Here is a 25,759-nt window from a genome sequence, read left to right as displayed (position 1 = left end):
CCCAACATGTGCCCTTGACCAGAATCAAACCTGGGACCCTTCAGTCCTCAGGCAGACACTCTATCCACTGAGCCAAACCAGCTAGGGCCATCTGTAATTCTTTACCTTTCTATCCATTTATACTGATACCTGTGATTCCAGCCAACACCACCGGGTTCACTTTAGTCTCTCCCTTTTCCTTATAACTTCTTTCTCTTTTTCTTAACAGTGAGAAACCTAGCTTTCATTGTCTGCAATATATTTTCTTGTTTGTTCAATTCTAGTAAGCATATAAAGTAGTTCTAGAATTGCTGTGAGAATACCCCCATAGAAATACACTTACTGACTTGATTATAACGTTCATATATAGTTCTTTTTGCCTTTAGCCTTATAGTATTCTGTCAACTTACTATTTCTCATAGTCAGTTTAGTTCTTTTCTACCCCATATAACCCTTCAGTGTGGTTATGTTATTGATTTGTGACATAGTTAGGTTAATTTATTACTGTTTATATTCATTTTGGATTTCCCCTATATCCTGGTTGATTTTAATTGTTTATTTGGGGAGTATGTGAAGGGATTTAAATACTACTGTAATTCTAAGAGTCGGCTATACAAAAAGATATATTCAGCAACTCTAAGACAGACACAGTGTTCCAGACCCATAAGGAAGTGAAACAACAATCTTTCTGCTTTTCTAGTCTGCTGTTGTCTCTGGGAAAGTCTATCTAGCTCATCCATGACTTGTGTTGTCAAATCTTCATTGCACCTACTTTTCCTTGGGCCAGTAGTTCTGACAATGTCAGAACCTTGTCTTCATTTCAATTATTAGATTGATTTATTGCTCAGAATTCTGGTATGTTCCTGTTTTTTTACAAGCAGAATGCCCTAGTCTCAAGATAAGATTTCCCAATGGGGACATTTGAGGAGGTCAAATCAGGTTGATTCAGACCATGTCCAACTCAGAGTCAAAGAGTGACTAAGATCTGAGTGTTCCAATAGGATGTTTTTAATATAAACCACATGCAGAAATAGATGATAACCTATATATTTTTTAAAGATATATTCAGAGAACTATTCTATCCTCATCCCTGCTACCTTTTTTAAATTGATTTCAGAGAGGGATGGGAAAGGGGAAGAAAGATAGAAACATCAATAATGAGGGAGAATAATTGATCGGCTGCCTTCTGTATGCCCCCAACTAGGGATTGAGCCCGCAACCCAGGCATGTGCCCTTGACCGAACCCAGGAACCTTCAGTCCACAGGCTGACACGCTATCCACTGAGCCAAACCAGCTAAGGCTCATCCTTGCTATCTTGGTCTTTGCTTTCTACCTTCCCTGTTACCCCACGTAATTAATCTCTCTAGTTTTCAGTTTCTTTCCTGTATTGCTTTTGCACAAATTAACAGATCCATGTATCTCTGTATCCTTCCTTCCTTCTTTCCTTCCTTCCTTTATTTTATTTAGAGAGAAGGAGGAAAAGCGAGAGAGAGAGAAACACACCGATGTGAAAGAGAAATATCAATCTGTTGCCTCTCATAGATGCCTCCACTGGGGATCAAACCTGCAACCCAAGTATGTGCCCTGACTGGAATGGAATATATGTGCCACTCCACAGGACAATGCTTCAACCACCTGAGCCAGAGCACACGTATATTCTCTTACATCCTCCCCTTTTTTTCTTTTATGAAGGATAGATAATCTTTTTGTGTTCTGCTTTTTCCACTTAACATTATTTCCTGGAAACTATTTAAACAGATAGTCCTTATTGTTTTGTTGTTTTTCTACAGCTGCATAGTACTTCATTGTGTGACCAGACTGGCAGGGGAGAGCAGTTAGGGGCAATTGGGCTGGCAGGGGAGTGATTAGGGGGTGATCAGCTGGCAGGCAGAAGCAGTTAGGGGCAATCAGGCAGGCAGACAGGCGAGCAGTTGGAGCCAGCAGTCCACTAGGATCGGGCCTAAATGGGCAGTCGGACATCCCTCAATGGATCCCAGATTGGAGAGGGTGCAGGCTTGGCTGAGGGACATCCCCCTCCCGTGCACGAATTTCGTTATAACGTACTGGGGTTGCAGGTTTGATCCCTGGTGAAGGCATCTATAGGAAGCAATATGAATAATGCTGCTATGAACATTCATGTATAAGTTTTTGTGTGGACATACATTCTCGTCTTATAGTGATTATAGTGATTTTGTTGCACAGAACTTTTCATTGTAATGTAACCAAATTTAAGCAGTTGACTTTAGTGTCTTTCAGGATTGCTTTAAAATTTTTCTTGAATAGGTTTTGCACATTTCCTGTTAAATTTAAATCTTAGTTTTATTTTTTATTTTTTTGGTGTTATTATAAACGTGGTTTCATCTATCATTGTGTCCTCTTTTTAAAAAAAATATATTTTATTGATTTTGTACAGAGAGGAAGGGAGAGAGATAGAGAGTTAGAAACATCGATGAGGGAGAGTCATCGATCAGCTGCCTCTTGCACACCCCCTACTGGGGATATGCCCGCAACCAAGGTACATGCCCTTGACTGGAATCAAACCCGGGACCCCTCAGTCCCCAAGCCGATGCTCTATCCACTGAGCCAAACCGGTTTCAGCTGTGTCCTCTTAATTTTTTATTATTTTTGTATTTGAAAGCTATTTCTGTGTTAATTTTTTTATCCCACTTCATTGGATTTTTTTTATTATTTTTATCATAAATAGTTGTTGCATATATCTATATACTAATAGGATTTCTTGATGCTGTTTGTGGTTCGTATATTGATAGCTTCCTTATGCTCAACTAACCTTGAATTTTTGGAAAAAACCTAGTCACAACTTTATCATGATCTTTTTCATGTGTAGCTGAATTATTTCTTAAATGGTTATAGGACCATTCAAAATTTTTTATTTCTTCATGAATTTGATTTTTGGTAATTTTTTATTTGATGCTTTAAGAAAAGTTGGAAGACTAGAATAATAAATACCTTCTATGTAAACTCTCCAGTTATCATTTTGCCACATTTTCCATATCTTAGTGTGTGTGTGTGTGTGTGTGTGTGTGTGTATCAGATCTTTTCTTTCTTTTTCTTTTTTTCTGACTTATTTTCAGGGAAATGACATATAATAAGACATATCAGCCCTAAATACTCAACAGGTAACTCTTAAAAACTGGAGCATTTTTCTACATAACTATTAGCACACCCAGTAAGTTGAACTTTCATAGATTCATATTATCTAATATATACACTCCAAATTCAAGTTCTCAATTATGTACAGAGCCTTCAGAACAATTTTGATCCAATCAAGAATATTTTATTACATTTCATCGTCACCTCCTTTCATCTCCTTTTATTTATTTTGTATGACACTGGCATATTAATTGAAATATTTAAAACATTTATATTTTTCATAGAATGTGTTTTGTCTCAGTTTTTTAACACATTGGCATAAGTTTTTAAATTGTATTTCTTAAAGACTGCTGCATCCTTTTTGTCCCCTTATATGTTCCTAATATTGTTTCTTTGATTTTTCTTTTTTCTTAATCAATCTTAGAGTTTCATCAGTCTTATTTAGTCATTTCTAAGAGCTGGCTTTTGGCTTTGTTGCTTCCTTATATAGTGACTTTTCAATTTCATCAAATTCTACTTTTACCTTTATTATTTCCTTTCTTCTTGGGGAGTGGTTATTTTGTTATTCTATTTCTAATGTCTAAAATGGATGTTTAGCTTATTTATTTTCAGCCCTCTGTTTTAAATATAGGCTTATAAGGCTTGTACTTTTTCCTCAGAGTACGTTTTATCCACATTATATGAAAAGTGATATAAGGTATTTTCGTAATCATTTCTAACATAAAAATTTTCTTTTATCATTTATTTCACCACTGAGTAATTTAGAAAAGGTTTTCTAAGATTTCGGCTATCTTTTTATTAACAATTTTGATTAATTGCATTATGGTCACAGATTTGTATCTGTATGCTATAGTATCCTTGAAATTTGTTGTTATTTCTTTGTGGTCTGATTTATGTACATGGTAAATTTTTATAAATGCTCCCAAATGCTTGGAATGGAATAAAGATGGTGGCGTAGGTAAATGCCAGTACTTGGTGCCTCCCACAACCACATCAAAATTACAATTAAAATACAGAACAACCATAATTCAGAACCACCTGAAATAGGACTGAATGGAAACCTTACAGCTAGAGAAGTAAAGAAGAAAACACATTGAGATGGTAAATGGGAGGGAGGCTTCCAGCACCCACCTGTGGTGGTTTCTTTAATTAGGAAGGATATCTCGGTTGTGAAGACCTCCTGTAAGGAGCAAGGAGTACCAGCCCCACACTGTACCCTCAGCACAGGCTTCTAGTGCTTGGAAGAGAAATCCCCATAACTTTAGCCTGTGAAAACCAGCGGGGATTGTGGCTGAGTGACGTGGAGGCTCTCAGAATCCCAGCAGTTCCTCTTAAAGGGCCATGCACAGACTTACTCAGACTTGCTCCCTCTAAGTTCCAGTGCTGGGTAGTGACTTGGGGGGACCCAGGGACACCAGAGAGGAACTGGATTGTCTGGCATTGGTGCAAGAACTCCGGGGCGGTTTTTTTCCCAGACAGAAGTGCCAGAGGGATCATTGTTCCTATGCTGAGATCTCCCCTGTCACAGAGCTGACTGGCAGCCATATCTGAGTCTCCATCAATCTGGCTCACACTGTTCACTTTGCCCTGGTGATTATGAGACCTTGATCCATACAGTTTGCAACCCCACCCAAGCTGTTTGCAGCTGCTTTTCCATATGAATAGCCTGTCCTGGCTCAGGCTTTGCTTAACTCTTCCAAACAAGCAGCAGCTGGTGTCAGCATGCCCCATAACTCTCAATAAAAGGCCCAAGTCCTAGCATTAGAACCAGTCTGCCTTGCTTCACAGCTTGACCTCGCCTGGCACTTCCAAGCCCAACATGACTAGCATCCATCTGCAGATAACTCTGTAGCTTCTGCTGGGAGGTCCCAGAGCCAGTGCACCCAATGGACAGCTTCAGACCATACCAGATTACAACTCTACACATCCACCAGCTACACATTCATGGGGCAGACTCAGTGAGTACCAAAGTCCCATGGAAGCAAGTTCTGCTCCATAGGGACTTGCACAGCAGCTCTCCCACTACAGTTGTAGTTGGTCCTCACAGCCAGTGGACTGGGAGTCAATTCCTCCCAGTGATGCCAACAGCAATCAAGGCTCAACTACAATAAGACTGTGCACACAGCCCACACAGGGGCATACCTAGAGTGACCAGCTCAGGTGACTGGGGAAGATAAGCCACTGTGCCCTACAGGACACCTACTACATTAGGCCACTCTGCCAATTCCAGGAGACATAGCTGCTCTACCTAATACATAGAAACAAACATAGGGAAGCAACCAAAACGCAGAGACAAAGAAGCCTTTCACAAATGAAAGAACAGAAGAAACCTCCAGAAAAAGAACTAAATGAAATGGAAGCAAACAATCTACTAGATACAGAGTTCAGAACAATTGTTATTATGATGCTCAAGGATCTTAATGAGAGCTTCAAGGGACATAGAATTTCAAGAACTTTAGTGAGAGAGAGCATCAAAGATGAAAAAGGGCCACTTAGAAATTAAGCATACACTAACTGAAATAAAGAATAATTTATAGGGATTCAACAGTAGAGTAGAGGATGCCACCAGTCAAATCAGCAATTTGGAATATGAGGAAGCAAAAAAATCCGAAGGGCAAAAAGAAAAAAGGATCCAAAAATATGAAAATGGTATAAAGACCCTCTGGGACAACTTCATTTATAACAACATTTGTACTGTGAGGTTGTATTATGTGGCTGCCAGAAAGAGAAGACAGAGAGCAAGATATTAAAAACCTATTTGAAGAAATAATGACAGAAACTTTCCCCTACCAGGTGAAAGAAATAGACTTACAAGTCCAGGAAGCTCAGAGAGTCCCAAATAAGAGGAACCTGAAGAGGCCACACCAAGACACATCATAAATAAAATGTTAAAGGTTAAAGACAAAGAGAGAATCTTAAAAGCAGCAAAAGAAAAGCAGTAAGTTACTTATAAGGGAGTTCCCATACGACTGTCAGCTGATTTCTCAACAGAAACTTTGCAGGCCAGAAAGTGGCAAGAAATAATCAAAGTGATGAATAGCAGGGACCTACACCCAGCAAAGCTATTATTCAGAATTGAAGGTCAGATAAAGAGCTTCACAGACAAGAAAAAGCTAAAAGACTTCATCAATACCAAACCAATCTAACATGAAATATTAAAGGGTATTCTTTTTTAAAAATATATATATTTTATTGATTTTTTACAGAGAGGAAGGGAGAGGGACAGAGAGCCAGAAACATTGATGAGAGAGAAACATCGACCAGCTGCCTCCTGCACACCCCCCACCGGGGATGCGCCCGCAACCAATGTACATGCCCTTGACCAGAATAGAACCTGGGACCCTTCAGTCCAGAGGCCGACGCTTTACCACTGAGCCAAACTGGTCTCGGCTTAAAGGGTATTCTTTAAGAGAAAGAATAGGAAGAAAAAAAGATAAAAATACAATAAAATGGCAGTAAATACATATCTATCAACAATTGATTCTACTAGTAAAAATCAAAATAAACAAATAAGGAGTCTAATGAACAAACTAAATTCGTATAATAAAAACCTAATATGCAAATCAACCAAACAGCAGAACTACAGTGTTATGATGCTCAATGTAGGAGCTGCCCCCTGGGGGTCAGTGCACTCCCACAGGGGGAGCACTGCTCAGCCAGAAGCTGGGCTCATGGCTGGCAAGTGCAGTGGTGGTGGCAGGAGCCTCTCTCACCTCCAGGGCAGCACAAAGGACTGGGAGTGGGCCTAAGCTCGCAGGCGGACATTCCCCAAGGGGTCCCGGACTGCGAGAGGGTGCAGGCCGGGCTGAGGGACACCTACCCCCTCCCCCCCATTCATGAATGTTATGCACCAGGCCTCTAGTTCATGAATAAAATAGAACTAGAGGCATGTAAACATTGAATAGAATGGATAATCTCCAAGGGACAGGGGAAGGGAAGATGGGAAGAGATTAAAGAACCTATAGATGCAGACAATAGGGTGGTGAAGGACTGGGTGGGAACTTGGAAAGGGGGACAATGCGGGAGGGGGGGGGCGACTCTGTAAGTACTCTTAACAGTATAGAAAATTGAAATAAAAAAATAAATAAATGTCCCCAGCCTAGCAGTGTGGCTTAGAGGTTGAATGTTGACCTATGAACCAAAAGATCATGGTTCAATTCCCGCTCAGGGCACATGCCTGGGTTGTGGGCTTCATCCCCATGGAGGCATACAGAAGGCAGATGATCAATGATTCTCTCTCATCATTTTTTTAAAATATATTTTTTATTGAATAAGAGTGGTGAAAGGGGACATCCCTGTCTTGTTCCTTTTCTTAGGGAAAAAATATATTTTTATTGATTTCAGAGAAGAAAGGAGAGGGAGAAAGCGATAGAAACATCAATGATGAGAAAAAAAACATCAATCGGCTACCTCCTGCATGCTCCACACTGGATTGAGCCCGCAACCCAGGCATGTGCCCTGAGCAGGAACTGAACCATGATCTCCTGGTTCATAGGTTCACATTCAATCTCTGAGCCACACTGGGCAGGCTTCTTTATCATCACTGAGGTTTCTGTCTCTCACTACCTCTCTGAAATAAATTTTAAAAATATTTTCAAAAAATAGATGCCCCAAATGCTTAAAATGAATGTGAATCCTCCCATTATTTGGTGTACTATTCTATACAAGTACTAGTAGCCCAGTGCATGAATCTGTGTGTCTTATAGCTCACCAGTAGCTTGCTGCCGCCCTCCAGTAGCTCTTAGCCTGCTGCCCCAACCTCCTGTAGCTCCCCGCCCCCCACCCTCTTCCCCACTTCCCCTCATAGCTTGCTGCCCCGGCCCCTTCCTGTAGTTTTCCACTTGTAGCTCGGTGCCCCACCCTCCTGATCCGGTCGTTAAGGGGACACATAATGCCCATTTGCATATTGCATCTTTATTATATAGGATTATGTTTTATAAGATCTCATGAGACCAAATTTATTAAATATTGCTATTCACACGTGCCACTTGGTTACTGGTTTTTGCCTGTTTGACCTATTCAGTTATACACTGATGATCAATTTGTCTGTTTTTCCTTTGTAGCTCTGTCCATGTCTGTTTTATATATTTTGAGACTGTGTTATTAGCTACATACAAGTTTAGAAATGTTATATCTTTCTGATGACTAGAACCTTTTATGATTATGGAGCATCCTTATCTCTGTAATACTTTTTATCCGGTAACAGTATAATCAAACTAGTTTTCTTTTAGTTAGTGTTTACCTAGTATATATTTTCAATCCTTTGGTTTTCAACCTTTTCTATTTCCTGTGTTTTTCAGTTTAAGGTGATAACTACCCTCTATTATATTATTGGTCTCCCTAAATGTACTGTTTTGCCTTCTCTCCTAGCGGGAGTACATACCTGTGAAAGTAAAGAGCAGAGCCTTCTGGATCTTCTCTTGGGAGTATGCCATGATGTACGTGGGGAGCCTAGTGGTAATCATTTGCCTCTCCTTCTTCCTTCTCAGCTCTTGGGATTTCATCCCCGCAGTCTACGGCTTCATGTAAGTAGTGACCTCATTAGAAAACTCTGGAAGCTAGTTTGTTTTTCACAACTCCAGCTGGAATCTGAGTGCGAGCAACCACAGGGAGCATCTAGACCAGTGTTTCCCAAACTTCTCTCATGATGAGAATCACCTGGTGGAGTTGTTAAAACACAGATTCCTGAATCCCAACCAAGAAGTGCTAAACTAGAATTTTTGAGAACATATAGGTAAAATTGCATACCTAACTTAGTGCTCTGTATATAACATCTGTGTTAGAGCACTAGTTAAGTATACAATTTTACCTATATGTTCCCAAAAATTCTAGTTTAGCACTTCTTAGTTGGGATTCAGGAATCTGTGTTTTAACAACTCCACCAGGTGATTCTCATCATAGAGAAGTTTGGGAAACACTGATCTAGACCCATGGTCTTCCGCTTTAGAACGCATCAGAATTGCCTCAGGGCTTGCTAACACCCCCGTTGCTGGGCCCCACTTCTAGAGGTTTTAAGTAAGTCTGAGGTAGGGACCAAGAATTTGCATTTCTAACAAGTTTTCAGCTGATGCTGTTCGGCTGGTCCAGGAAACTCACTTTGAGGACCACTGGTCTACAGCATATATTTGAACTAGTGCACTCGCCAGGAACATCCAAAGCGACCACCAGCCTCTGCCTAGAAGGTTTTGGTTCAGTCCCTAAGAGGAACGGATGTATTCCTTCACGGCAAGAGGGTCTCTTTAAAATAATGCCACCTCCCATGTGTCAACCTTTTTAGAAAAAAATCAGAATGGGTTTGCAGTAAGAATTCTGCAGACATTTCCAAGGCTCTCTGGATGACATGCTAAAGCCCAGGCTTCCGGGAGCTCACAGTCCAGGGGGGTGGTAGACACTTAAACCAGGGGGGAGGGGATCTGGAGCGGCAGACTCCCCTTTGGGAATCTGGACTGCTAATTTTGTTAAATCCTGGCTGAATATAATAATATCTCAGTAACTTTCAGCTCTTCACGCTCTGCCTTGAATCGGAATTTGTAACACTCAGATAGGAGTGAAAAGCCTCTCCTGGTTTCCTGCTGGCCACACACTGTTCTGTATCTCATTTGACAGACGAGGAAATGTAGTTACAGCAGAAGGCAAAGGCCTGCCCTGGGGGCAGCTGTTAGTGAAATCTGACCACGAGTGCTTTCCTCATGTTCTTCATGCTCCATGTGTTCCCCTTGTGAAATTGTGAATGACATCAGCTTCCACTCCATATTTTTTCAATAAAAAATATAAAGTAAATTTTTAGAAGAGCCAGAATTGCAGCCAATTTTTATCTGATACAACTCGACAAAAAGTTTTCCAGTTAAACCCGTACTTCTCAAATGAGGTCTCGTATCCTCGCCAGAACCTGCTGGTGATTCCTCAGCCCCTAGAAGTCTCTCTGCAGTGGCCCCCGCTGTGGGATGCCGAGCAGGAATGGGGAGGAGCAGAGTCTTCGAGCTTGTTTCTCTAGACAAGTCTTTGGAATGCCCAAATAGCTATTGTTCATGGAGAACCCATTCCTCTTTTGTTACAGTACTGAGTAACTCCTAATTTTAAACATGTATGTCTTGGCAGTACAATAGGGGCTGGTCTTTTGATTTCTAGCATGAATCCCTGCCTCATTTCAGATATTTGATACATGCCAGAGTCTGGCTCAGCTGACATTTATTATAGGTTGTCATTCTCTGTCGTTACGTTTGTTAATTAGCTATATCCAGGGTGCCTATGGAGCCCCTCACACCCCGATCTCTGTGGAGACAAAGTCATCTTCACAGCCCCGCAGTGATCAGCGTCTTCAGGAGAAAGCCAGGTGAAAGCAGACCATTTGTAACGTGGCTCTCTTTTTTCTCTCCCTTTGTTTTCTTCACTCCAGACTTTCTGTGCCAGACCTCACTCCAAACATCGGTCTTTTTTGGTACTTCTTTGCGGAGATGTTTGAGCACTTCAGCCTCTTCTTCGTGTGTGTGTTTCAGATCAACGTCTTCTTCTACACGATCCCCTTAGCCATAAAGCTGAAGTAAGTGGCTGGGCCTGCTCCCTCTCTGTTCAGAGAACCATGTGTAGCCTTGCAGGTGCCTTTCAGGTTGGGAGCATCTGCTGTTAGGTTTCTGCCATCTTTGCCAGGGAGCCCTGCCCTCAGCCGCCCTGGGTGTCAGTGGCCATAGCCAGCAGTGGAGTCACACACGGGTGCAGGCTGCAGGGAGCACCCTGATATTTCTCCGCTGGGGCACCTGCACCCACACTGCTGCTGAGGCCACTCACTGTTCTGGATAACAGCATAGGTTGGAGTCGGAGGTTGTCTTTGGAAAAAGTAAATCTTGTTGGGTGTCCTGTATCGGCAGCCCAGTGACAGTTTGTCAAAGGGGACTCGAGATGCGTTAGGTGGCCCTAACCGGTTTGGCTCAGTGGATAGAGCATCAGCCTGTGAACTGAAAGGTTCCAGGTTCAAGGCTCCGGTAGCTCGCCGTGATCGTATAGTGGTTAGTACTCTGCGTTGTGAAAGGTTCCAGGTTCGATTCCGGTCAAGGGCATGTACCTTGGTTGCAGGCACATCCCCAGTAGGGGGTGTGCAGGAGGCAGCTGATCGATGTTTCTCTCTATCCCTCTCCCTTCCTCTCTGTAAAAAAATCAATAAAATATATAATTCTTTATTTTATTTTTTAAAAAGATGCTTTAGGTGGGAGGCTGGCCACCTGTAGCTCTGTTTAATCTTCTCATCAATTTCCCTCAAAAGGATTGTCTGTGGAGCTCTCTTCTGCAGTATGACAGAGCTAACATGCTAACTAGCTCCATCCCAGGCACCTTTCTCTGTTTTCTGAAAGGTATTCATACCTAACCCTTCGGTAGCTATTGGACGTAGACATTATTTTACGATCATCACTCCCATGGTATACTTGAGGAAACTGACATTCAGAGAAGTGGAGTGATTTTTCCAGTCACACAGCTTTTAAGCAGTGGAGCTGGGATCCAGACTCAGGTTTGTCTGGCTCCAGAATCTATGCTCAGCCCCTTGATCTGAGAGAGATCACTTGTAGTAGCCCCTGGAAATAGTTCTATTATCTTAGCTTCAAAGAAGGGAAAACAGTTACCGCTAAGCCTGGATGGTCCGGGAAGGCTGGGAGAGTTTGATTTGGATTTCAAGAGCTTGAGTTCTCTGCTCTAATCTTCTGCCGTTCCTCATGGCCAGTGAACCAGTCCCACTGGGTAAAAGCTCAGAGCTGATGCCTCCTTCTCATGACAGCCTTGGCCTGGCATCTGACAGGAATCCACCCTTCCCTGGCCGAGGCTCCAGCACTCTGGCAGCCTTACCCAGGCAAGCTCTCCAGCTGCCTCTGGACCACATTCCTTGCCCTTGTTCTTGTCAGGCCCGGCCGCTGGGCTGAGGGAAGTGGGAGCCCAGAGCATCTCTCCTCACTCTGTAAAGCCAGCTCTCCGCCAGCTCCCATCATCAACACGTGAGAGGCCACAGACACTCCTAGTTAGACAACACCACCACGGGCTCAGAAGCAGGAGGCAGAGGATCGGAAGCTCCTGCGGGGTTTGCGTCAGTGTGGAACCAGGGTCCTGCAGGCCACCTGTCTCTGGGCAGCGTCGCAGGAGGTTCTGGTCTCCATGCTTTCTGGCACTGCATTTTTACTGGTTTTTTTTTTTTTTTTTTTTTTTTTTAATATATTTTTATTGATTTCAGAGAGGAAGGGAGAGTAGAGAAAGATAGAAGCATTAATGATGAGAATCATTGATTGGCTGCCTCCTGCATGTGCCCTTAACTGGGATTGAACCTGGGACCCTTCAGTCCGCAGGCCAACGCTCTATCCACGGAGCCAAACCAGCGAGGGCTTTACTGGTCTCTTCAAAGAAATGTTTTTATCAGCCACCTAAAGCCCAAAGCCAGTGATCTGGGTTATCTTTAGGAAGATGATCACTGAGGTAGATGAACCCTTAAGAGCTACAGGGTTGCGTGACTTTGCCAAGCTGAGTTTCTGTAGTTGCTCTGTAGAAGGATTGTATGTTTGGGTGTGTACATGTTTACTGGGTTTTCATGTTTGTCAGATTTACACCCATTGAGTCACCCTGCCTTTTGACCTGCAAGACAAGAATGCCATTAACCTCCAAAGAAAACCTCCATGAGTTGGGCATCCAGGAACTTTGCAGATGCAGGCCCCGTGCAGGTTGCTCAGATGTAGCTAAGGAGGGTGTAGACCTGGCCTCTTTCTGCTTGCTTCCCTTTTGCCTGTGGTCAGCTCTTGGTGGAACCCTGGAGACTGAACTGTGTCCCCGCCCTGCCTGACAGACTGTCCTGTGCTCGGCACTCAGGAGAACAGTCTCAGGGGTGCTTAGGTGTTCTGAAGACAAACAGCTCATTCACTTCCTGCTAACTCTGACTTTTCTGAACCCAATTTCCTCATCTGCTCAGTGCAGGTGACATTACCTACCTCGAGGGGCAGTAGAGGCGTCGAGAGAATCACGTGCAACATTGTAAGAAAAGGGCCTAGCACGAACTTAGCAGAGCAAGGGTTCAGGGAATGGTAACCATTTTGTTATGAGCTTAAGGAAACAAGAACTCCAGTTCCAGCCCTTAAGAGCTGAAAAGCTGCCCAGCTCTCACTTCTCTTTCTGGAAAAGAATTCGTCGTAGCTAAGGATCTGTAGACCCCACTGACCCAATTGCCAGAGAGAAAGCATCAGCAAGGAAGCACTTCCTGCCCTGCGCCCAGTTGTCAGCAGGGCCTCTGGCCGGGAGACTAATTACACGCAGTCTGTAAGCCCAGTCAGAAGAGCGGCTGGCTTCACTTGTTTTTCCCGTGGTGGCTCCTGGGGCTGCGGTGGGGAGGATGATGGGAAATGTCTCTGTGCCCTGTTTCTCCAGTGTTTGCTGAGCCCTCACCACCACCTCTGGGCATCTCTGGGTCCCCACAGGTTTTTGTTTGTTTGTTATTAAATATGTTTTTATTGATTTCAGAGAGGAAGAGAGAGGGAGAGATAGAAACTTCAATGATGAGAGAGAATCATTGATTGGCTGCTTCCTGCACACCCCCCTGCTAGGGATCAAGTCTGCCACCCAGGCATGTGCCCTGACTGGGAATTGACCTATGACCTGGTTCATAGGTTGACACTCAAACACTGAGCCATGACAGCCAGGCCACACAGTTTTTGGCTCTGCTACTTGACCTGGCCCCAGTGTCTTATGGGTAGCAGAGTGAGCCCTTGCCTGAAGTTCCCTGGAGAGTAGTTTTGGGTTTGAAGGAGAGAGTCAGGAATCTCAGGGGTGGGCCTGGTGCCTGACTGATCTTTGTCTGTCTGTCTGTCCTGCCCTACCCCAGGGAGCATCCTATCTTCTTCATGTTCATCCAGATTGCCATCATCTCCATCTTCAAGTCCTACCCAACAGTGGGGGATGTGGCCCTCTATATGGCCTTCTTCCCCGTGTGGAACCATCTCTACAGATGTGAGTATTCCTTCCTGCCTCTAGCCCCTGGTGGCAGGTACGTGTCAGCCTGGCTCAGAGGAAGCAGCCAGGGAAAAGGAATTGAGGGGCATTGGATGGGCATCATCTGTTATGCCAACAGTACCAGGAGAGAGGCAGTGACATGAGGCACAGTAACTGCCTCTTTGGTACTATAGACTCATGATGAAAATAAAAATATCATTTATTGAGTACTTACTATGTACCTGGCCATTGTGGTCCTAAGAGTATTACATGCATGAGCTCATTTTATCTTCATGCCAGCCTTTGAGGAGAGTATCCCCATTTTGCAGATGAGAAAACTGAGGTACAGAAAGGTAGAGCCACTTGTTCAAGGTCATGTGTCTGGTTAGTGGAAGGGCTAGCATAGGAATCCAAATCTGTGAGCCTCTAGCTGGTACTGACCAATAGGACTTTTCTGTGGTGATGGAAATGTCCTATGTCTGCACAGTTTAATAGAGTAGCCAGCCGCTAGTGTGACTAAGGAACTGAATTTTTAATTCAGATTAAGTTAAACTTAAGAAGCCATACATGGTGAAGGCTATCATATTAGCACAATGATAGACCTAGGGCTTTGAACCATTTCTAAGAACTGCACTCAGAGGTCTATAGAAAACAGATGAGCAGTACCAGATTTCCAGCCTACGTGAAGACCCCTTTAACCTCTGACCACCCCCTGCTCGGAAGATGGCTGAGTGGTGATCTAGCTGTGCTTCCTAGCCCCCAGTGTTCCCTAAGTGTTTGTGGGCTCTGTAGGCTCATGACTCACTTGTCTCCAACACCTAGGATCAAACCTGACACACAGCACAGCTCGGCAAATGCTTGTGGGTGGGGGTTTTAAACCCCTAATAAAGAGGCCGTGTCAGCGGCCCAGCACCCCGATTCTCTGACCAGAATGGAAAGGAAGCTGTTGGACTTTCCTCGCTTACAGTGGGTGTATAGCAAGGTGTCAAGAATGAATCCTGAAGGGCAGGCTTGTTGTTTGGGGACTGTCTGGGAGTCAACCAGGAAGTGAAACTGCCCAGCTGCCAGAAAGAAGCCTGCCTGTAAGAGGGCCTCTGAGGAGGTAAACACTGAGTGGGCGGGCCCCAGGCCTGCTGTGCAGGTGATGGCCCGGTGGGGCGATGACCAGCCCTGCCTGGCTGGGCGGAGGAAGTGTCATCCTCTGCCTGTGACATCCTCATTGCACAGATAAGAATCACCCAGCCCAGCGGGCTCAGGGTCAGATTGGGGCCCCTTGGCAGAGAGTAGCTAGTGACAGATCATGAAGCCACCAAACATGTGAACGTACCCGTTTGTGACATAATGGGTCTTGGGAACATCGAACCTCTTTCCCTAAAAGTAGAGTACTTTTTTTCTTAGCTGTCTATCCTACACAGAGCATCTGTCCCTCTGCTAACATCTTTCACCCGCAGTCTGGCCCAAACAGGCCTGCGTCTCATTTCTGGCTTTCCTGTGTGTTTTAAGGCAAATCATTTCATCTTTCCGGTCCTCCCATTTTTTCATCTGTCAGGTGGGGAGGATATCACGAGAGTTTTAAGTTTGGGACAGTGTAAATATAAATAGCACTGTAGTTATTATCAGAGTAATAATTATGTGGGGACGGACATCTGCTGCAGAGTTCCATGATCAAAGCTTCAGGCTTGGAAGCCAGAGTCCTTCAGAGCCATTCAAATAAACATACCCTCAGAACTTGAAATAAGCTATTTTATGCCCTCTGGGGTGATGAAGCTCAACAAAATAAGGATGGAGTTTCCAGGAACCTGGATGATCTAATAGATGCTGCTGCTGGCAGGCTGGGCAATGTCAGCTGTCTGAAGGCCTGCAGAGAGGGCTGGCGGCCGTCCCTGCTGCCAGTGTCCTCACACTTGGGCACTCATGTGTCTGTTTGGGGCGTGACAGCTGTGCGTCATGACACCCAGTGAGGAGTGTCTGTAGCCTGGGCCTGAGAACATGAGTGGAGGCTTTGAGAAGACTCTAAGCCTAAGTTGAATACATCCAGACTTTTGATGTGGTTAAGAATTCAGTTTAAACGTTAGTTACCAGTGCTAACATGCCTGCTCACATGTTCACCTTTTTGCTTTCCTCTCCTGCTCAGCGGGGAGAAGAGGCCCAGGGGCCCTTCCCGGAGTGGAGGCCCCAGACGCACCAGGACTCTGTGGTGCCGGGCCAGGATGAATCACAGGACACACACTGGTGTTAGGGAGCAGCCTGCTGGCAGAGCCCTTGCCACCTGCCGAGGTCCAGCTGAAAAAGCCAGTTACCAAAGGGCTGGATTTTGTGTGTTTTACTTTGTTTTCATTGACTGTTATATAAATATAAAATACTATTGATACAAAATATATAAATTATAAAAGAATAATAATACAATAAATTCCCATGTACCTAGCACCTAGTTTAAGAAAGGGAGTGACACCCTAGCTGGTTTGCTCAGTGGGTAAAGCATCAGCCTGCAGACTAAAGAGTCCCAGGTTCAATTCTGGTCAAGGGTCCGTACCTCAGTGCAGGCTCCATCCTCAGCCTGGTTGGGGCCCGTGTGGGAGGCGGCCCATCGATGTGTCTCTCTCACATCAATGTTTCTCTCTGCCTCTCCCTCTCCCTTCCACTGTCATAAACATCAATGGGAAAATATCCTTGGGTCAGGACTAACGTTAAAGAGAGAGAGAAAAAAGGAGAAAGGGAAGGGGGCGGGGAGAGGAGGGAGGGAAAAGCAAGGAGGAAAGAAAGAAAAGGAAGGGAAGGAAGAAAGGGAATGGCCCCATGACCTTTGAAATCCTTAAATACCCTCTGTTCCTCCCGATGGGACTGGAATTTTGTTTCTGAATGTCTGAGGCTTAGAGAGAGAAAGTGACTTGCCTGAAGTCTCAGTTTGTCAGTAGCGGAGCCAGAGATTGGAGAAGCCAGCCCAGTGAAGGTAGTGGGAAACCTGACTCCATCTGGCCCGGCAAGTCTCATGAAGGGTGAACCCTTTCGTCTCGCTGGGCCCTGGTCACCGCTGACATCTCTGACACCTCCTGGTGCCTGGAACAAGCTGTCCTGTGCCCTGGGCCCCTCTGCATCTTCTCTGGCATCAGCTCTAATCCTCTGGCCCGCCAGCCGGCAGGAGCGCGGAGCGGCTCCCAGTCCTGAAAGGTCACCCAGGCCAGGAGCCAGCTGGATGCCGGTGGCATTTCCTCCAGGCACATGGGAATGTGTCTTTGCAGGTCTTCATAACTGCACCCGGAGCTGCTGTGAGCCTCTCTCAGGCTCTGTGCACTAGGTCACCTTGTCGCCGGATCTGAAGTCCAGAGAGGCGATAGGCATGGAATAAAGACCCACCTGGGCTGTCAGGCCACCGGAGTTCTCTTTCAGGAAAAATGTATATCCTTTCTAGCAAAATAATTTCCAGAGAGCGAGAAAGAACACTGAAATGTAAATAGTGATATTGAGATGGAGCAATGATAAATAGGTTTATTACTTCTCAAGGCTGTAACATTGCTTAATAATAACAACATCAACAATAATAATTCTCAGTGCACACATTCCTTTTCCAAACTTCCTGTTCTGGGAGAGAGGATGAGAGGTCTCAGAAAGGCTTTAACCTGTCAGCTGTGAAAGCCCAGAATCGTGTGGAAATTTCACATCATAAAAGAGGACCTCAGAGCCCTCCAGTCCATTCTAAATCGTGGGATTTCAGAGAGTTGCCAACTTTTTCTTTTACTGATGACATTAAGCCAACTACCAGCCCTTGCCAGTGTAGTTAAATGGGTTGGGCATCACCCAGTGCGCCAAAATGTTGCCAATTTGATCCCTTATCAGGGTGCATGCGGGAGGCAACCAATGGAAGTTTCTCTCTCTCTGCCTCTCTCTCTAAAATCAGTATAAACGTGTTTGTTTGTTTGTTTGTTGTTTTTAAAAAACAGTCAACTACCAACCATTCATTTCCATTTCATAAAAGAGGGCTTTATACAAAAGCAACAACCAGCAACCAAAATCGTGTCATTTCTCAAAGGGAATGAACCATAAATTGAAAGCATTCGGCTTTCATAAGAGCTTTGAACTACCTGTCCGGTCACTCTCCCTGTGGCAGTGATGTCCTGTTGCAGACTGCTGAGGGTCTCAGTGGTTCGCAACCGTGGCTGCATATTGGAATCAAGGGAAGATATTTTATTTTATTTTTATGGGGTAAGCTTTTAGAAATTATGATGAACCCATCCCTAGAGACTCTGATTTACTTAATGTGGCTTCCACAGATGATTTCATTTTACAACCAAAATTGAGAACCGTGTGTAAGCCATTCTTCCCAATGCATGGAGCCCCCACAACAGCATTTCAGCCAAGTCTTTGCACAGCTGATATTCGCAGCCCCAAAATTCTGACTTAGGAGAAGGGATTCCCGGAAGGTCAGGATCAGGCTGAGGAAGGGAACTGTAATTCATTAAATGCTCACCATTACCAGACTCAGAATGAAGGTTTATTTGTGTGTGGTTGTTTTTTTTTAATTTTTAATTTTTAATTTTTTTATTTTATTTTTTTTTTTTGTTAAAACTCACCCAAGGATATTTTTCCATTGCCTTTTTTTTGAGGAGGGGGGAGAGTGGAAGAGAGAGGGAAAGACAGAAATATTGATGTGAGAGAAACACATCGATTGGTTTGCTTCCGATGAGGGCCAGGGCTGAGGAGCCTGCAACCAAGGTACGTGCCCTTGATCGTGATTGAACCCGGGACCCTTTGGTCCACAGGCCAACACACTATCCACTGAACCAAAGAACGGGGGTTTTTGTGTGTTTTTTAAGGTTTGGGTTTTTTTTTTAATTTATTTCAGAGAGGAAGGGAGTGGGAGAGAGAAATAGAAACATCAGTGATGAGAGAGAATCATCAGTTAGCTGCCTCCTGCATGCCCCACACTGGGGATTGTGCCCACAACCTGAGCATGTGCCCTGACCAGTAATCACACCGTGACCTCCTGGTTCATAGGTCGATGCTCAACCACTGAGCCACGCTGGCTGGGCAAGGTATTCTTTTAATTAATTTATTTTAAATAATATTTCTTAGTTCACTTACAAATGCAATAAAGTGTAAAGAATGAAATAAAAATATTAGCATATAATCTTACTTTCAGAGTTCCCCTGTTGAATTAGAAGGGGGGAAAAGCACTGCGTAGTAGGCAGAATAACGTCCCTTTCACCTCCCAAAACGATCTTCACATAATTCCCCAAACCTGCGGCTGTATCGCCTTCCATTGGCCCAGAGACCTGCAGGGAGAGTGTTCTGGAATGTCCAGCTGGGCCCCATGTGATCAGGCGGGAGCCAGGGGCACATGGGAAATCTCTGAGCCTTCCTCTCCCTTTTGCTGAGAATCCACAACTGCTCTCAAAACTCAAGTCTGTTTTTCGTTCGTTTGTTTGTTTTGATCCTCACCCGAGGAAATCTTTTCCATTGATTTCTAGAGTGAGCTGAAGGGAAGGGGAGGAAGAGAGAAAAAAAATCTGTGTGAGAGACAGCGGTTGGTTCCCTCCTGCATGCTCCCGTGCCCTACCGGGACGGAGAGCCTGCACCTCTTACCCTGACCGCGGAGAAAAGCCGTCAGGACTGGAGTCTGTTTTTTAAGAGTGATGAGGGCGTCAGGAGAGGACTTCAGAGTGAGGCAAGGTGGGAAGGACTTAATCCGACGTTGCGGGCTGAAGAGGGAAGGGGCCATGAGCCGAGCACGCAGGCGGCCTCTGCCCACCCACAGCCAAGCAGCAGGTTTCCCCCTGAGCCTCCGGAGGGAGTGCAGCCTGGAGGTACCTTGGTTTTTAGCCTGTGAGACCCATTTTGGACTTCTGGCCTCTGGATCTGTGAGATAGTAAGTTACATTGTTTAAGCCACTAAATTTGTGGTAATTTGTTAAAAACACACAGTAATCCGGCTGTGCCAGGTTTTCCTGTTCAATCCATGTAACACTCCTATGAAATTGGCGTTTTAGTCCTGTGTTAGAGAGGGGGAAGCTGAGACTCAGAGGAGCTTGCTGACAAAGCAGGAATTTTAACCAATCTCTCAGGCAAAGGCAAGCCTGTGCCCCCCTGTCACGCTGCCTCCCCTCCCTGAAGGCCCTGCTGCTGGCCTCGCCGTGTGCAGGCCTCCGTGGAGAGCTGCTCCTCGGTGGGATTCCGCACTCCCTCCGGGGGGTGTGACGTTGGGGGTGTGTGTAAGAACGAGGTGTTTAAATCACCTAAGGAAGAGTGGGGGACATTTGAAGAGCAAGACAGGAGACCTAAAACATGAATTAAGCAGAATGGAAGGTGTGTTTCTAGGACCCTCTGAGATTGGGGCAGAGAGCATGCCTTGCTCCCAGAGGCACAGCAGGAGGTACAGAGTCCAAATCGAGGACCTCCCATTGGCCTTGGGCACAGGGAGCCATGACTGGGGTCTGCCGTTGGCACCCAGGGCCTCTGAGGAGCGGGGGGGGGGGGGGGGGGGGGGGGGGCGGCGGCGGATGTTTGCACTGGGCTCTCCCTGGGCCTCTCCGCACGGAGTCAGCCTCGGGCTCATTGTGACCGTCTGTGTTTGCAGTCCTGCGGAACATCTTCGTCCTCGGCTGCATCATCATTGTCTGCTCCCTGCTCTTCCCGGTCCTGTGGCACCTCTGGATTTACGCAGGGAGTGCCAACTCCAATTTCTTCTATGCCATCACACTGACCTTCAACGTTGGGCAGGTAAGAGTGAAGGGGGGCACGGAACAGGGGTTCGTTTTGTATTCATATGTGACCTAGGCTGTGGGTTCTGCAAACTAGGGGTTTGGATGTGAATGAGGGGACAGTTCCTCCCCTCAAGTACCTCATTGTCTGGTAGAGAAGATCGGGACTGAGAGCAATGGGAAAACTGCATCTGCTAACGTTAATTGGGCTCCATGCTGAGCCACTGCCTTGTTGAATTCTCACAGCAAGCCTTGGCACAGTGTTGCCCCTATTTTATAAATGGGAATCGAGCCCTGGCTGGTTTGCTCAGTGGATAGATGGTCAGCCTGCAGACTGAAGGGTCTTGGGTTCAATTCTGGTCAAGGGCACGTACCTCGGTTGCAAACTCCTTCCCAGCTCGGGTCCTGGTCTGGGCGTGTGCAGAAGGCATCCAGTCGATCTGTTTCTCTCACATTGATATTTCTCTCTCTGTCTTGCCCTCTCTCTTCCACTCTCTTTAAAAATCAGTGGAGAAGTATCCTTGGATGAAGTTTTTAAAAAAACAAACAAAAAACAACAAATGGGAATCGAGGCCCATGAAGGTTGCCTCTTGACCAAGGTCACTGGAGGAGCCAAGAACAGAATGTCGGGAAGGCTTGGTTTCTGAGGCCACCCCCTTTCTGTAACAGTGCCTGGCTGCATGGCACCGAGTGAGTGCCCGTCTGAGGGCGGGGGGGGCAGGAGCGGGGGAGGAGAGGCTCCGGGGATAGCAGGAGCAAAGACAGGGACCCGAGAAATGGTTGGGTCTAGCTACAGGGTGAGTCTGGAGTGCAAATTGCACGGCTGGGAGTAGCAGGAGAGGAGGCCATGGGTCACTGAATGAGAAGTGCCAGCCAGGAGCCCAGCCCTCCCTGGCCCAGGGCAAGCCTCCCCCTGGGCAGCAGAATCCCTGGAGGGTGGGGAGGGTCTTGTTAATCTGTATTGTTATGTAGTTATATCTGTTACCATTACATGGCTTTGATTTTCTAATCCCACTTCCACAGATGTGGTCTCAGTAGATGTGGAAAACAGTCAGAAATTTGGTTTTCACAAGCTCTTCCAGAGATTCTGTTTCAGGTGGAGAGCAGACACCTCCAAAGGTCCCTTCCGCTGTGCTGCATCCCCTCGGGCTGGCTCTGTCCTCAGGGGAGGCCCCGTGGGATCCGTGGTCCCGTTTACCGTTCCATTTGCCATGGGCACAGCCCGGCGTTTCCTGTGCATAATGGGCTGGAAGGGGGGCAGGGAGCGGGAGCCTGTGATGGTCTGAGTAACCCCGAGGGAGGCCTGCCTCCAAGGTTAGCTTCTGGGAAAAAGGAGGGAGTTCGGGCTTCTGCTGTGAGTGATGGGTCTGGTATTTCCTGCATGGACATTTCTGGCCAATTAATGTCCAGCCCAGCTATTTATCTTGATTTGTGAACAACAGGAAGAGTGATGAAGGGCCTGTGGCCTGGGTGGGAGCAGCCTGTCGCACAGCAGTTATTGGTGGCGGGTGCTCAGCACCTCCTACCTACGTCTTGCAGGATCGACTTAGTGTCTCGGAGGAGTCTGGAGGCTGGTCCTGGCTCTTCGGTCTTTCTAAAACCCCCTTTTCCTTTGAAAGGGATGACTGGCAGGTGTGGGCATTGGGCCTGCCCTGGGAGATGGAGCTCAGCGAGGCCACTGGAATGGCCCCCGGCTTGTCCAGCCATGAGTGTCAGGTGTGGGCCGGGGGTGGGTGGGATCGCAGTGATGAGGAAGCATCTGTGGAACCTGCCAGAGAACAGCTTTCTATGTGCTGCCTTTGGCGCCTTTACTAAGCAAGGGTCGCTGTGAATGGCATGGAGATCTCGGCAAGTGGTCAAGTGCCACTAAAGGCAAGAGGAACTGAACTGTTGGGACAGGAGGATGGGACTGGGGGTGGGAAGCAAAGGCTGGGTAGATGGAGTGTGTTAATGACTCAGCTACAGTGAAAAACCAGGCTGATTTTTGGCATTGCTTTTTATCTTAAAAATTTTTTTTTAATGTATTCTTATTGATTGCAGAGAGGACCTAAGAGAGATAGAAGCATCCATGATGAGAGAGAATCATTGATCAGCTACCTCCTGCACACCCCTCACTAGGGATCGAGCCCACAACCCAGGCAGGTGTCCTTGACTAGAATTGAACCTGGGACCCTTCAGTCCACAGGCCAATGCTCTGTCCACTGAGCCAAACCTACTAGGGCTAACATGTGTTTTAAATCATACAAGTAATACATGAATTCATTATTGCTAGGGAAAAGAAGTCAACATAGAAACATATGGAATGAAAATTGGAAATCTGCCTGGACCCTAACCCTTGCCCCGTGCAGCTGTGATCACTGGGGTCAGTCTGGTGTGTGTCTGCAGACGTCCCCTGTGCGTTCATACACACACACACACACACACACACACACACGAGCTTTTTAGTTTATATAAAGAAATCACACTTTGCACTGCTGTTTTTCACTTAGTGATCTGATCTCGCGATAATTTTTTAGTGGCTCCGATATCCCACAGTGAGGCTGTACCATGATGTATCCTGATGGACATCCAGGTTGCTTCTCATTGTTTTGCTATAAATGGAAGAGTATTGTTTTGCGTATTTCTTCGCGTGCTCTTGTATAGGCATGCCAGTGTTTTCTTAGGATAGATTCCAGGGGGTGGAATTCGCTGAAGCAGAGGGCATCTACATTGTACATTTGGCCAGATGCTGCCAGTTTGCCCTTCAGACGGGTCAGAACACCTCCAGGCTTCCCAGCAGCGGTCCAAGGGACTGAGCTGTGGTTTGTTCAAGCACAGCCAGCACCATGTGTCATCGGCCGCCTGGGATCTGGGCTCTGTGGCTCGGAGCCAGAGACAGCTCTGTGGGGTCAGATGCTTCCGGGGCTGCTGGCTTGGGGCTTTGCGGCTGCCACCACCAGGTCACTTAAGGGGCTTGTCAGGTGGGGCCCTTATTCAGAAAGCCGGGCACTCAGTCATATTGCTGTCAGGGAGCATTGGCTGAGGTAGGAGAGCAGCCCTTGTCATGAGGGTTGTACTTACTCTGCCCTCGCACCTGTTGGTAGTCACAGGGTTTAAAGCTGAGACATTCGGAATTTTAGGATGTTAAATGTCACCTCCTCATGAGGTTCCCCTGCCCCACTGTTTGTTAGCCCCCTTCATCACTCTTACCCTACCTATAGCTAGACTATTTATTCTTCTCTCTCTGCCTGTGAGCTTCCTAAAGGCAGAGATTGGCCTGTCCTCCCACTGCAGGGTCCCCAGCTACCAGCACTTGGTACAGAGCATTGTTTAGCAAATATTTGTTGAATGAATGAACGAACCAAAGATAGCCAGGGGGAGCATCATGTGATTAATGGACAAATGTGCAGAGTAAGCACTGGAGGGATCTGGAGGGAGCAGATCCTTTCCTGTTGTGAGTGGTCAAGGGAGGCCACAGGGAATGAGGAGCAGCAGCTGGACCTTAGAGACTCCGAGTGAGAGGGAGGGGAGCACCGAGGAGTGGCAGGAGGGAGCCAGGTCACCCCAGTGGCTAAGGTCAGAGGAGGGCTGCTCTCCCACAACGCTTCTCCAGCTTCTGCCAGAGCCCGGTCTCTGGCCAGTGAAGACGCCCCGGCACCCGCTCCTCTGCCGCAGTCTGACCTGGAGTCAGTGCTGCCGTTGAAAAGTATGGCGTTCAGGGAGGGGTCCAGGCCACAGCTAGCTCTTCTCAGCTCTCCTCGCTGGGGCGGCGCCAGAGGTCCTCCTCCTCTCCCCGGAGCTCTCCTGAGGCCTGGTGAGTGTGGGTTTTCAGCAGGCGACCAGAGCCAGGCCGGCATTGCTGAATCAGGAGCTGAATGTAGGGAACATCTTGGCCTGTGGAGTTAAGCCCTGCTCGGTTAGAGGTGGTCGGTGCCATGCCTGTCATAGAACAGTCTATGGGTAGATTACTAGTTTCACCCGCAGGTAAACCACCAGTGACCTCGGCCCACATCCCCTGGGGCCACTGAGTGTTTTCCAGCATGTGGCACGGATCATTAGCTAATTGTGCCTCAGAGTCAGTGACCAGGAAATGACAACACCCGTCCGTAGAGGAGCGTGTGTGTGTGTGAGTGTGAGTGTGTGTGTGTGTGTGTGTGTGTGTACACTGAAATAGATTGGATGATTGAGGTCCCCCTCCACCCCCTTACTGTGTGACCTTCAGCAAATGATTGAGTTTCTCTGGGTGGCGTTTTCTCCCACCTCTCGGGGTGTTGAAAGAATTGGACATGTACCGTGTGGTCCTGTTGCCATTATTCATATGTCGAACATGGGAAATAGCACAAACTTCCTTTTCAAATACCCAGAGCAATTTCCTAGGAAACCATTCAGACCCAGAAGCAGAACAGCCTCCCTCCCCCCACAACCCCCCCAGGGCCCTTTGTTACTGACCCTGTTCTTCTGCAGGTCTTCAAGGATGACATATAAACAAACAGGGATGCATTTTAACTTAGCTTTTTTTCTTTTTTTCTTTTTTAGGTGAGTTTGAGAGTACTATTAAGGCAGGAGACAGTGAGACAGGAAGCAGCAATGGGAGAGCCTGGGTGGGCTGCTGTGGCTCTCTGGGAAGTCAGAGGAAAGGGGGCTTTAGGGACAGGTTCAGGGGCTCAGCCCTGGATGAGCTGCTGCTGCCCATTGCTCCCTGTATGCACCTCAGAGGGTGCCTGGGGTTTAGGAGATGCATGTGGGGGCGGGGGGGTGGGGGGGAGGGAAGAGGGGAAGGAAATGGCATGGCTGTGTTCCCCAGAGGGGGTGTGCACCAAGTTTAGCTTTTTAAAAAGAGTAAAATAAGCCGAGACCGGTTTGGCTCAGTGGATAGAGCGTCGGCCTGCGGACTGAGAGGTCCCAGGTTTGATTCCGGTCAAGGGAATGTACCTTGGTTGCTAGCACATCCCCAGCAGGGGGTGTGCAAGAGGCAGCTGATCAATGATTCTTTCTCATCGATGTTTCTAACTCTCTATCCCTCTCTCTTCCTCTCTGTAAAAAAT

General features: G+C 46.5%; 1 protein-coding gene across 2 annotated transcripts in view; it reads left to right on the top strand.

The window, feature by feature from the left end:
- PIGU (phosphatidylinositol glycan anchor biosynthesis class U) overlaps positions 1-25,759 on the top strand; it is a 76,450-nt gene that overhangs the window by 40,977 nt on the left and 9,714 nt on the right. Inside the window, exons 8-11 of one of the 2 annotated variants that reach the window (XM_084888577.1) lie at positions 8,462-8,616; positions 10,488-10,631; positions 13,935-14,059; positions 20,612-20,754. In XM_084888577.1, coding sequence (XP_084744703.1) covers positions 8,462-8,616; positions 10,488-10,631; positions 13,935-14,059; positions 20,612-20,754 — 567 coding nt within the window. The remainder of the gene's footprint in view (positions 1-8,461; positions 8,617-10,487; positions 10,632-13,934; positions 14,060-20,611; positions 20,755-25,759) is intronic. The other variant, XM_084888578.1, reaches the window with a different exon arrangement.

The sequence above is a fragment of the Pipistrellus hanaki genome, assembly GCF_964339955.1.
Source record: "Pipistrellus hanaki genome assembly, chromosome: 6".
Taxonomy (NCBI): Eukaryota; Metazoa; Chordata; class Mammalia; order Chiroptera; family Vespertilionidae; genus Pipistrellus; species Pipistrellus hanaki.
Note: the sequence above shows the minus strand (reverse complement) of the source record. Positions and strands in the feature narration are given on the sequence as shown.